Source organism: Triturus cristatus, chromosome 3_2 (assembly GCF_964204655.1).
Source record: "Triturus cristatus chromosome 3_2, aTriCri1.1, whole genome shotgun sequence".
Taxonomy (NCBI): domain Eukaryota; kingdom Metazoa; phylum Chordata; class Amphibia; order Caudata; family Salamandridae; genus Triturus; species Triturus cristatus.
In genome coordinates, this window is record NC_140584.1 from 916,347,613 (window position 1) to 916,361,781 (window position 14,169).

Consider the following 14,169-nt stretch of genomic DNA (forward strand, 5'->3'; position numbering starts at 1 on the left):
CAAGTCCGCGGATTCGCTGTTAGTTCTAGGCCCCAGCACGGTGCGTGATGTCTCTTCTTGCTCTTGCTGATCGGACTTTCCGCCGATCGTTTCTACTGCTGTCCTTTGTCCCGGCCACGATCACCGCCTGTTGATTCGGAGTTTAGAACTAATTAATTGCCGACGGGTTATGAGCTGAGCTGCTCTATCTTGCATCCATTTTCTCCAACGCATTGCCACGCTCCTCCTCAAGGTTACTGAGGTTTGATGCCAACTACACCAGGCTGGTATATGCGCACATGGTGGGGCAATTGGACCAAAGCTCGCATACATTAGGCACTGTATCAAACACATGTTATAATGGCGTAATAACAATACAGCCTTGCCAAAACGATGCCTAACTTATATTTGTCAGTTGAGTGGAGTGTGTCCTTAGGAAACCCTGCCGGTGGCGTAAGTTCAGTATCCATCTCGGCATATGTGCAGGTGGGATGTAGGAGAAGGACCTCCATCCCTGCAGGGCGGCTGGGTCCAATGCCATTGCCCACCTGTGCGCAGAGCGGGCAAAGAGTGCCACAGGGAAGAGGGGACCCGGCCCCGGCAACATGCCGAAGTCCACTCTGAAGGGCATATGTACAAGCCCCTATCAGCACTACAACGTCACTTTTACCGACGTTGTGGTGGCGATAGGGGCTTAGCCCTATTTACTTATTGTGGCTCAACGCTACCGTGTAAGTAAGGCCCCCTTTTATGCTATGGTTAGCGTGAAAGGGGTGGGCAGTGGGTGTTGCGGTGGGCGTTACACTAAAACACCCATTGATTTTGACGCTGCATGCTATGTACAAGGGCAACATACATAGGAGGCAGCGCCAAAATTAAGACCAGGAAAAACCAGGTCTTAAGTTGGTGAAACGAGGCAAACAGCATTATTTTGTGCAGCAGACATGGAAAAAGCAAAATGCCATGGATTGTTTATGTACAGGACGGTCCCCCTTCATATACATAAACAATCTTAAAAAAAATACAATTTGTGACTTTCATGTGTGCTGCATTAAGCAGCACACACAAAAAGTGATAAAATGGCATTTCAGGAATGTTTATATGCAGGAAGGGACACCTTCCTACACATAAGCGATCCTCCCCTGCACGCAAACACCCTTGCACTATGGTGCAAGACTGCCTGCGTTGGCGCAGGTGTAGCGCCATCGCAGGGCGCCAACGCAGGGGGAAACGCAAGCTTGCACCATATCATTGTAAATATGGTGCAGCCTTGCGTTTCAGAAGTGGTGGAGTGAGGTGTTAAGCCATGACGCCCTCCTGTGGCCTACTGCTGAACGTACCAGGAGTTGCCAGTCAGTCCCTGTCAGGTCTCTGAATAGCTGTTCGTCAGTCTTTGCCGTTAGTTTGTCTATATACATGTCGAACGCATCCCAATGTGCTGCTTTCCCCTGCTGTTCCATGCCATCGCCATATGGCGTTTTAACAGAGTGCACTCTGAATACAACAATTTCATGCCGTATTTGTTCTTAGGGGTGTGAGGTGTCAGCCCCAGCAGACAGTTAGGGGGGTCTGCCTGCAGAGTTTGTTTCATAATGGCCTTCAATGTCCTCACTGTGTTTGTCCAGAGTTGTCCGATTTCCGGGCAGGGCCACACCATACGCTAGAAGCGCCTCTGGACATGGGCACACTTTGCGGCCGCCCAGGATAGATCTAGTGTAGCAGGTTGGGAGAAAGAGATACGTCTGACGAAGATAAATTTAATGCACATATTTCAGCAGCGTGTTCCTAAAGATCCTGCTGACCTGTTCTAGTGCGAGAGACCACTGCCTGTCTGTGAGCTCCTGCCCGAGTGTGAGGTCCTGTTTCTCCCGCAAGGCTTGGAACTTCGTGCCTAGGGACGCTGACAGTCCCTTGCATATTGACATAACTGCATGCCTGCCCGTAATCCAGCAGTAGCTGTAGAGTAGGGACATAGTGGGCTCCACATGGTCTGGGCCCCACACAGCCCCTATCTTGACTGTCAGGGGGTTGTGGGTCAGAAACTGATCCTCCTCAGCATTAACAGTCTCTGAGATCTTGAAAGGTCAGCAGTGTTTTATGTTTTTACAGATGGCCTACAGTAAGAACAGCAGCCTCAGTCCATGGGAGAGTGTTATGGCAATCCACCACTCTGAGAAAAGCCAGGCGCGCCCACAGGCATAAAGCAGAAGCATATATACAGGTGTACATACATGCACCTTTCGGGGTTTGGCGCAGCCAGCGCCTGGGCCACTACAGCTGTGCTGCCAAATAGTACAGCTCATTGTTGAGTCTCCAAGCCCCCCCCCCCACTTCCAGAGGGGTGTAAAATGTGTGAAAGGCCACACTTTTTCTCCCTTCGCCCAATATCAAATCGGAAACAACGGACTGCAGTTCATGACAAGCATTTTCAATGCGATATGTCTTCCATTTGCAAGAGTTAGAGCTAATGACGTTAAATGACAATGTCTTTTACCTTTTTGTTTTGGTTTGGAGTGCAGTGGATGTAGATGGTGTGGAGTGGAATTATGAGAGTTGTATTGGAATTGTTAGTTGTGGAACTGTGTGGGGTGGAATTGTGTGCCGTGGAGTGTATGTGTAGTGGAATTATGTGGCATAGTGAACAGATAGGAGTGAGAGCTGCACAGAATAGATAGAAAGGAAGATAGAGAGAGATAGGTAGTTTGTGGAAGAAGTGATGAATGAACTTGAGACAGAGTAGCCGAAAAAGTGTATGAGAAAGAGAGAAAGAAGGAGAGAGCAGGATATAGACACATAAAAAGGAAAGAGCTGTGCATGCAGAAGACACCTCAAGAAAAGGAGGAGAGCTTGGTTTTGAGAGATAAAAATATTGAAAAGGCACAGGAAATAAACTGTCCTCAGTATGTGTGAGCAGGCATTATAGATAGGAGATATGGGTTGTGAGAAAAGAATGAGAGGGTGCATAAAAGATAAATACAGCTTATAGTAAGTTTTCCAGGAAGAGCAATCATTCACTCGTTTCCCATGCACTTTGAGGCAGACTGGTCTGATTTGCATGATGCCAAAACTGCTCACCTAGAAAATCTTTTCTCACCAGGCACCTTCTATAGACCAAACAGGTCCAATCAAATAAATACAACCATGCTCTCCTGGCTGTCACCGAGCTTCTTAGGCTCGCTCTAGATGAGGGACGTACATCGGCTCTGATCCTTTTGGACCTCAGCGCCGCATTTGATACGGTTTCTCATCGAATCCTGTTACGCAGGCTGAAGGAGGCAGGTGTTGTGGGCCCTGTCTTGGCCTGGTTTGCTTCCTTTCTCTTTAACAGGACCTTCCAGGTCAAAGCCCCTCCGTTCGCCTCCACGTTCCATGTCAACAAACAAGGGGTCCCGCAGGGCTCCGTGTTGAGCCCCTCGCTTTTCAATCTTTATGTCCAACCTCTGGCGGTCCTGGCGAGGAGCAGAGGACTTTCCATTGTATCATATGCTGATGATACACAGCTGGTGGTGGCTCTCTCGGACAACACCGGGAGGGCAGCATCGAAGTTTCAGGAAGATCTCACGGCTGTTGCCAAGTGGATGACTGACAACTGTCTCCAATTAATCTCCAGCAAGTGAGAGGTCATGCTGGTGGGAAATCATCAAGAGCTGTGGGGGGATTGGTGGTGGCCAGCCATACTGGGCTGTGCACCTACTCCTAAGCAGGTGGTGAAAGATTTTGGACTCTGGGTCGACTCAGTCCTCAGCTTTCAGTTTCAAACCAAGAAAGTTGCAGGGACCTGCTTTGGCATACTTCGGGGGCTTAAACCGTTGCTTGGGTTTTTTGACCCATCCGTCTGGCAAAAGATCATCCAGGCCTCCATCGTATCAAGACTGGATTATGCCAATGCACTGTATTTAGGGGTTAACAAGACCGAAACCCTGAGATTACAGCGAGTTCGAAATGCGGCGGCTAGAATCCTGCTAGGTCTCCCCAGAACATGCCCCACCTCTAGCGCAATCTGTCGGCTGCACTGGCTTCCTGTTCTCAGCCGAGTGGAATATAAGGTCCTCAGCACTGCATTCAAAATCTTGAAATTTTCCTCTCCGGTCATTTTGTCCAATCTGCTGTCCCCTTACTCCCCTACGCGCCAACTTCGCTCAACCGGACAACATCTGGCGACTGTGCCTTGTATGAGGAGGGTAAGGTCGGGCAGGAGCTCTTTCAGTTTCTTGGCGGCCAAGCTTTGGAATGCTCTGCCATTCTCCATTCGTGCCATGGAGAACTACATGGTCTTTCGCAGAGCTATTAAAAGCCATCGCTTCCCCACAGCCTAGTGCCTTCTTCTGATCTCCAGCCTCTATGTTCTGCTTCAGCGCTGGGACTCCTCTTTGCTGAGGCAGCTGTGCACTATACAAAACATATTAATATAACATAACATAACATGGATATATTTAAAAGATTACATCACATATTACATTTCACCTCAGACCCTATCACAAATACTCAGGAGATGGATGCACCTATTCAATACACAGATGGGAATTCCCTCTTGATGCAGTAAAGTAACGTAACTGTCTAGCATGCATAGTAAACAATAGATTCAAAAGTAGCTGATAATGTGTTTAAATTTGAATCTATACAAACTATTCTTCAACTACTATATTGTTTTAATTTAATTTGAACCTCTAGGGGAGTTTTGGCAGAAATCAGGACATGATGTGGCTCTACCTTGTCTGAGCACAGGGCTCATGTTGCAGCCCAACCAGAACAGACCAGACCAGTTTGGCAGGTGGAAGGTACCACAAGTACCATACTGCAGGGGAGATGCTCAAGCAGGCATGGGAAAGCTTGTACCGGAGTAGGGCATGGAGAGTGCAAGAAAAAAACAAGCACACTATTGACAGCAAGATAGTGGCCAGGCCACGCTGTTATTGTCATCACTTAGAGGTGTAGATGGTGATGTATGGTAGAAGGACAAGCTAGATTGTCAGTCCTGAGACATTCAAGCAGACCTTGCTTTATACCACCAGGAAGTGATGCAATGCACTCAGACACATGAGTTGCTAGGTGGAGGTAGACCGGGCGGTTGTTGAAGCCCTCTGAGACAGTGCAAGCATGGGGGTTTGCAGGAGATGAAGTAGATGTCGGCGAGGCCAAGGAAACGTGCAGTTCCTTGGAGTGCTGAAACCTAAATTAAAAAGTATTTCTATAATTTCAGTAGCAGAAGGATACAACTTGTCCAAAGAAAAACATGTTAGGAAGAGGGGAAAAAGGCATCAAATAAGAACCGATAAATTAAGAGACAAGAAGGTCATCCAATCATAAGCAAGAGGTTGACCAAAGCCCAGTATGTACAGCAGACAATAGGTCTTTAAAAAAAGCTAGTTAAAGCAGTCTATATTTGAAATTTATAGAAAGCACCATTTTTTAATAGTATATACAAATTAAGCCTTTTCTCTCTTCTATGAACTTCTGGACCACCCTGTTTGTGTGGACGGAAAAAGTCACCTAAAAGTGCACCCTTGCTTTGCATTTCGTGCAACAATTGTAATTTAGAGCAATGAAGAACGAAGTCATCCACATTTTTGTGATGGTTTATACTCCATACCTGTTCAACTCTGGATCTGGTGGTGAAGCCAGGATGAAGCTAGACTCACTCAGCGGACTTCCCAGTAAGCTGTAGTCTACGTGTAACAGGACTACAAATAAACAATGGGGCAGATTTATGAGGTTTTGCCGTAGGGAAGCGCAGCAGGCCTTCCTGCTGCGCTTCCCTACGGCAAAAGAAAAGGGCAGGGATGCGCCGTATCTATAAAATGCGGCGCATTCCTGTCCTTTTCCCCTGCGCCGGCGCACAATGGGCTGCCTGCGCCAACGCAGGCACCTCTGCACCATGGTGCAAGGGTGCCTGCGTTGCGGAGATGAATATTTTTGTGCAGGAAGGGAAACCTTTCTGTACAAAAATAATCACAAGAGGTTTTTCCTCTTTGTATGGGTGCTGCAGAATGCAGCACACATAGAAAAAGGAAAAACGAGGAGAAATAAAGATATTTCTCCCCGTTGCGCCTCCCTTACGCCTCCCCTGGGGAGGCGGAAGCTTTTGGCGCTGCCTCAGATTTACGATTTCTCGTATATCTGAGGCAGTGTCAAAAGGCCATGGATGTTGCTGGGAACGCCCCCAGCAACACCCATTGCACGCCCCTTTAACGCAGAACACTCCGTTAAAGGGACTGATATTTATGAGGCAGCATTAAGCCAAAAAAAGTGGCTCAGTGCTGCCTGATAAATATCACGCAGGCTTCTGCGCCACGGAACGTCACAAAAAGTGACGTTCCGATGGCGCAACGGGCCTCATAAATCTGCCCCAATGTCTTTTAACCTTCCAGCCTTGCCACAGACTCTGCAACTAACAAAATACTCTTGAAACCCTGCGCTAACTCTAGACTTTACAAAAGTTTGTCTTAGGATGTTAGCAGAGGGGAGGCTAAAACAGAGAAAAAGGCAGCAAGCATGGTGCTGTGCCTTAGCAGACAGCTGAGCATTACTTGAGGAAAGATGCTAATGCTGTGCAGAGGCTGCTCTGAAACACTGCACTAGAAATAAGGAGATCATGACCCGGCACACAGTGCAGTAAAAATGTGGGAACGGGGAAAGCAACACTGGAGTGTGAGGGGACAGGGCAACAACAACAATGCGGGAGGACGGCAGGCAGGACTGCTTGTCAGATTTGGTGAGTTTCAGAAACACATATGCTCTTAGCCAGATGATTCATTCTACTGGTATTTGGGACACAGTAAAGGGCTACACTATGTCATAGTGTTTCAGTCCTGTTAAGTGCATTGCACGAACAAATCACAATGTCGGCTTGCAGTTGACCATTCACTTAGACGAAAACCTGCCAGATCTCTATCAGAAATGAAGGGCTGGTCAGCAATCCATGGTACACACTTGAAGCACTGCTGTGTACGTTAACGTAAGGTGTTTTAGAAAAATTAGAGCTTCATTTAGTTATCTATGAGTAAGGATTTTATCATTCATTTAAAAAAAAAAGGAAAGGTGTAGATTTTTGTGTATTTTTACTGGCCCTGCTATTTTTTGAAAAACATAGATCTAGCTGAACAGAGGTTTAGCACTCGGACTCCAAAGTTCAAATAGCTATCACGTTGCATTTATCGCACCTCATCTCATTTTATAATGTACAAATGTTATACCACTGTAGTGTTGCACCAGGCATATGCAAACAACAAAACAGAGGCCGTATATTCATACCAGCCAAGAACAGTATGACAACAGAAGTACTGCCAGAATATTTTGCACAGAAATAAAGCGACATGAACATAACCACCATCATAAGACACAGAATAACGGGTGAAAGGTGCAGTGCTACCTGCAGCAACAGTGTGTGAGTGCTAGTATTAGCTTTATCTAGCATGTATAGAGCTGGTGCAGTAGCAGTGTTACCTGTGCCCCGTGTGCAGAACAGGGCAGCAACAGCATTACTACAAGGATAAAGGAGCATAAGTAATATAATACAAACCAAAAGAAATAACATAATCTACCCTATGGATTCAGAGAGCCGTCCCAGCCATGCTCCATTTTAGGAAATACCTGTGGGCGCACTTCTTTAAAGTACACTCTATCAGGATTAAGTAGTCACTTCCACCCTCTGAACTCAACTTCCCTTCCATTCACTTGCTGACAGCATCTTAGCCTTTGCCCATGTACAGCGCTCCAGTGCCTTTTGTTGTTGGTGCTTTACAAATCCCATATACACACAGAGCCAGCAGGCAGCAAGGAAAGTGCTCCCCACGAGTAGAACATTTGACTGAGTGAACTGAACAGATTACAAGTGTTTGTAGTAAATAACAATATTGTGCTTATATTTACAGCACATCTAACACGTGCTTTACAGATTACCTGCAACCAGAACAACTCTTGGCAAGAAAAGTTAAAGGGACCAATGATCTCATAGGGGACGGGGACTTGTCTATGCCTTAGGAAAGGAAACAATTCTTTGAAGACTTTCTATATCTTTAAAATGTATGTCACAGGGTTACATCTTCTTGCATAGTATAACATATCGCAGGGCATACTCACAATCTTGATGGTCCAGTATCCATCATAGGACATGCGCTGGCTCTAACACTAGTTAATTTAGCAACTTTAGAATGATACATGGCTGAGCCGGACCTGCAGGAAAAGAACTTTGTCAAAGACAAGGTGTCCAGTGGCCAAGTATGCGTGGCCTCCTCACTTACACCTAGCTGTTTTCCAAAATATGTGGCATCGTGGAACTTGTGACACTGTAACCATGGCCTCAAGAACCCAGCATGTCTAATGATGTTTGCTAAATTGTCACCACTGGCTGAATATACTAGATGACATGAAGCCACTTGGGAGTTCTGGAGATGGTCCCATACGGATCACTGGGGCAGAATCATTAACTCACTGTGCCATGATGATAGTCTATAGTAATAGTCTATAGAGCTTACATTAATGCATTTATTCCTATCTCCCACATAGACAGTTCACTCTGATACAGCAACTGCTATGGAGGACTTGTTTACCAACCTGATTTTGCACAAAGGGACTTCTAAATCCATACTTCTAGTAGGAAAATACAAACTACAAATGCCAGAATGCAACCTTACACTGGCTGTTAAACCAGGGTTGGGTAAGAGGGGCCATTTAGCAGAATTGCAAGGCAAGGCAGCATTACTACTCACTTGAGTGCCAAGACATAATTTATTTTCTGAATGCTGGCTTTCCCACTGGAGGGCTGTGGAATCATGTGAAGGAAGAGAGAATGGAGGATACAGACACCGGACCCTGGACATCACAGTCCCCTCCCGACCCAAAAGTGGAGGTGATTGATGAGGCTCCTGTCAGCCCTCAGGAGTCACTGACCACCCGAGGTGAGCATATCACGCACAATCACTCAATGAGACGCTGACTGTATACTTACATTTAGCCGCGTTTTCAGTGAACTGTCTATTGAGGTAATAGATAAATATTATCAGATTGGCAGACCAAAGCTGTGGACTTTGGAAGTGAGGAACCAGGCTCTAGTCTCGGCATCGGCTCAACATTCTGTGATTCTGGGCAAATCGCTTAATCTACCCATGCCTACAAAAATGAATGTGTCCCTGTGTAATGTAACGTAATGTAACTTGTGCTCAACTAAAGCACTCCAATACCTTTGGGGAGAGTTCGCGATATAAGAAACTGCAAAAAAACTATATTTAAGAAATGTATATTAGGGGTTTCTTTAAATTGGGATTCTTTGTAATGTGTCATATTAAAAAACAATGATGCAGGGAGAACTAGTTATGCATTTGTAATTGAAATCTTTAAGGCTAAATACACTTGCTACCAGTAAAGACAAATATGTTTCCAGGGGCTTTATGGCCTAGGGGCGGCCAAAATTTGAGACTTTGAAACTAGGAAACCCGTTTGAATCCCGGGATCGACTCCGCATCCTGTGATTCAGGGCAAATCACTTAATATCAGGAAAGTAGGGTCTACTTTTATGGTTACCCCCACTTTTTGCCAGGTGTAATGCTGTTTCTGACAGGGATCCTGCTAATGAGATCCCAGTCTCTGTGATTTCTCCCCTAAATTGGTAAGGTAAGTACTTAGGTACATCCCAGGTTAGACACTGGTGTATGCTTATCATTCCCTAGTATATGGTACTGAGGTACCCAAGGCATAGGTATACCAGGGGTCCCCTCAAACTGTGACTACAGGCCTGCCATTACAGCCTGTGTAAGCTGGTGCTAGCACCACATCCTGAAGGCAGGGTACTCGGTTCTAAGTGTGAGGGTGCCCCTGCATGAGCAGGACACCCCTACAGCCTTTGGAGTCCATTCTATCAGGATGTAAGTGCATCCACCATTAAAATAGATAGTGGCCACGCGTCATTATGCGATGACCATCTCTAAACTGGCTGTAACGAACCCTATCATGTTTGGCACCAAACATGTTGGTATCATACCCCCACACTGTAAACAGTGTGGGAGGTATGATTTCATGCACCGTAAAGCTCCTCCGGGAGGCCCTCAGTGCTCCTGCTACCAGTCCTCTAGACCCAGACAGCACAACATGGCTGCTGCCGACAAGAGACACGATTTTGCACTCCTGCTGCTGAGCCAAGCTCGAGCAGGGTAAGGCAGAAAAATAGGAATCCTTTCACAGGGAGGTGTGACCAACTCCCAGACAGGGTTTAGTGTATTGGAGCAGGGTGGGAGCACATGCCAGTGCCACTCAGTCTTCTTGAAGGGCACATTTGGTGCCCTCCGAGCATAGTCCAGTTCAAACAAGCTCAGAGTGCCGTTGGCTCCTGCTGTGGCACGAAACTGGACAAAGGACATGGGAGTATCCTCCCCACTGTCCTACCCCTACCCTGGGGCGGAACCCAGAATCATACCAACTCTATCCTTAGGGTACTTTCGAGCTTACCTGGGGGTCGGTCCCTAGATTTGTCGTAGGACAAGATTTATTTTAAGACACCACTTCTTCTTCAACCGTCTGGGCACTCTGGACTTCGCTCTGGGCATCAAGGCTGCAACTGGGAAGAGTCCTGCTTCTCCTGATCTCATAGCCCTGCTTGTCTGCTGCAACATCTGTGCCTGTGCACCATCCAGTAACCTTGCAAGGACTGTGGGCATCCAAGACACCTGAAGGAATCTCCCTTGAAGTGAAGGAGTCATCTGCAGGCACCGCAACTAAGCTGACTGGTCTGCTGATTCTGGGCTCCCACGGACTCCGAAAGGCTAAGCAACACAGGTGGTGGTTTTCCACATCCCTCAAGGCCTACCCTGTCCTCTCACCAAGTTTGAGGCCAGTATCCCTCGTCGGAGCTGGAGGAACCAAACCCCTGTGCACTGCATCGACTTGCAGTTAAAAAGGCTTGTTGGCTTCCTTCCACCGAGATCTTCGGGTTCTAAGTAGCCCCAACCTCAAGCATCTCCAGTGAACAAGATCTTAGTCCTCACCACATCACTTGCACCGTGGGCCTGCATCTTTGGTGAGCTGCTCAAGGTCCTCCCCCGAAAAGTCAGTCACCTTAACAAGGTGTGGCGCCTCAGGGCCACTGTCGATGAAATCCCTCTGCCCAGTGAGATGCTCATTTCGAGTCCACATCATATTGTGAACTTTGCTGCATCATCCCATCGGAAACAGCCAAGAGAGAGTACGGCCTGGGCCTCCTCCCTGACCTTTGGCACCACTTGTGCAACCATGCCCCACAGAGTGAGAGAGTAACGGCCCCCAAGACATGCCGTGTTCACAGACCGCAATGCTAGGCTGGTGGAAGAAAACATCTCGTTCCCAAAAGAGTCCAGACCTTTGGATTCCCTGTCTAGGGGAGCAGTAGGGAATGTGCCTTGGGACATCCTGGCTTGGACCACCAAGCTCTCCGGGATAGGGTGAGGAAGTTTGGGTCTCCTAGAGCGGGGTGTTGGCAGTAGGAGATAGTCCCATTCACAGAAGCCCCGGTATTGGGTTTGGACCAAGTCCCCAAAAGGACATCAGTAAGGTCGACATTGAATGGGAGTAGGGGTTCAGACGAGGAAAATCCTGGTGGCAACACCTCTGTCAAGATGTTAGTCTTGATTGCTACCGAGGGCAATGGAAGGTCAAGGACCTCAGCCGCTTTCCGCACAACCATTGCATATGAGGAGCCCTCCTCCGTGGCCACAATAGAGGGAGAAAGCATACCGGTATGCGGAGAAGCATCCAGTCTACTGGCTTCACCTAGTTCCTCACACCAGTCCATATTTGGGTCTTCTTCATAGGGCTGGTATTCTACAGGGTTCAGCGACCCCTCCCATACTTTGCTAAGGGTAGCCCAAGGGTATGGGGCTCAGGCTCCAATCTGGGAGGCAAGGCTCCTGCCGGCATTGGAGTCGGACGACACCCATCCAGGTCTGTGTCACAGTCGGGGATCACAATGGGGATGGCAGTGCTGGTAGCGCCGGTAGCGTCGGCATCCGGGCAGGCGCCGGTGAAGACTAAGATGGGCCAACGGTACCGGTCCAGGTCCACAAATGGATCCCTTGGGGTCCAATGGAGCCGGAACCAGAGCCGCTGGAGCAGAACCAGATGGTCCAACGGCACCGGTCCCTGATGATGACTTCAGGCTGCGCTACCAGTCCCAGGACCTTCCTCATGACTGAGACCTCGATTTGCACAAAGTCGCATGCTGAGCCGCCACAAACTTTAGGAATTGCTCCCTCAAAACTTTGGCGCTGCAATCAGAGCAAAACCTTGGGTCGTGGTCGCGCTTCAAACACCACAGACAGACAAGATAAGGGTCCGTCAGCGACATGAGCCGATGACAGGCTCCGCAGGGTTTAAAGTCTTTCACATGTCTTTCTCAATGACATACTAATGACATACCTAACACAACAGGAGGAAAACCTCAAATAGCTCTTGACAAAACATTGAACAAATCCAGTAAAATAGTGACTGAGGGGTAGTTTTTCTCCGGATCAGTGCTGGCTGGCACGGAAAGAAAAGAATTGACTTCAGCGTGCCTATGTGTCACCCAGATAGGTACCAGGACGTCACTTCCAGTATGGACAACATTGATGACGCACGCAGAGCCAATCAATGGCAAGTACTGGCATGCAGGGGTACTGCTCATAAAAAATCTTCCTGATCCAGTCTGATGCCTGGGGAAATTCAAAGGTTAGGAATCTGCGGCTAAGAAGTCTCTAGCTGATAGAAAAGTCAGAAAAATACTATAACCATACAACTTCATTTATCAGTCTTCAATTTCAATTACCAGGCATCTTTGTCTTACAGTAAAGACAGTACATTCCGAGCTCTTCCTTGGAGACAAAAATAGATTTTATTGTCTCAACAATTTACATCAGACAATGCAGTTTTTTAAGTCAACCTACCGTGGAAGGGGTCCGATTCCCAGCCATGAGAGTCCTCTGCAAGCTTGCTACTGTCTCTTCCAATGGAGTCTGCTGCGAATGTCTCCTATCTGACAAATAAGTGGTAAAGTTAAAGAAAAAGATATACTCACAAACTGGCACATGCATCAAGCAAAATTGTCCTTGCAAAAATAGCGAATCGCTAAAATCGACCGTTAGCGAGTGCCCAACAACAGATTCCAATGCATCAACCCCAATAGCGAAAAAACTAAAGAATCGCTAAAATAAACCCCGGTACATTAAAGAATCGCAAAATAAAGAATCGGAAATAGCGAAAACACAAACGCATGCCAATAGCGATTAGCAAATAAAGAATCGCTAAAGAATGCATCAAAAATCGCTAATATCGAAAACCTTCAAATTCGCTATTTAGCATGAGCAGAATAAGGGGAATCTCAACCAGGAGGTAAAGTTGCAGACACACCAAAAAAAAAAAAATAAGTCAAAGTGTACCACAGGTGTAATGAATCAGAAAGCCTTCAAAAATGGGCCTGGAGACCCCGTTTTCTTTTACCAAATGGCAGCCCTCTACGTGCTCGCAAGGAGGATGAGAATAAATGCAGCAGCACAGCGCAGGAGGAGAATCCAGGAGAGGGTATTCAGAGTGCGCATTACATTGCTGGGCCAAAATGAGGAGGAAGTATATGACAAGTACCGTCTTAATCGTGCCATGATTATGCGCCTAATTGCTGACCTGGAACCACTACTGCAGCACCAGACACGTAGGACCAATGCCATTCCTGCGCACGTCCAGGTCCTATGCAGCCTGCACCTACTGGCGTCTGGAAATTTCCAGGGGGTCGTAGCGGTAGCGGGAGGCGTATCACAAAGCGCACTTTCACGCTTCTTGCGTAAATTCATTGATGCCATGCTGACAATGATACATATCCACATCACCTTCCCCACAACCCCACAGCAGATGGACCAGACCAAACAGGACTTCTACCAGGTGGCCCAATTCCCTCATGTCATAGGATGCATTGACTGCACGCATGTCCCCATCTGTCCCCCCTCAGCCAATGAGTACATCTTCCGTAACAGGAAGTCCTATCACTCAATCAACGTGCAGGTCGTGTGCAATGCCAAGCACATAATTACGGACATAGTGGCACAATTTCCAGGGAGCACACACGACTCATATATATTCAGACACAGTGGCATCCACAGGCGTCTGCTCAATGGTGAATTCGGAGAGGGACTCCTGCTTGGTACATCCTCATATCTATTCATTACATCAGTATAACACATGTATTAGCATTACTGC

The 14,169-nt window shown here is 47.3% G+C and overlaps 1 protein-coding gene across 1 annotated transcript in view; it reads right to left on the reverse strand.

Annotated features, from left to right (window-relative positions):
• The window catches only part of TEX14 (testis expressed 14, intercellular bridge forming factor), a 1,549,829-nt gene that overhangs the window by 419,082 nt on the left and 1,116,578 nt on the right, over nt 1-14,169 (reverse strand). The window contains exon 18 of the mRNA XM_085647123.1: nt 12,867-12,955. Within this exon, the coding sequence (XP_085503249.1) occupies nt 12,867-12,955 (89 nt within the window). The remainder of the gene's footprint in view (nt 1-12,866; nt 12,956-14,169) is intronic.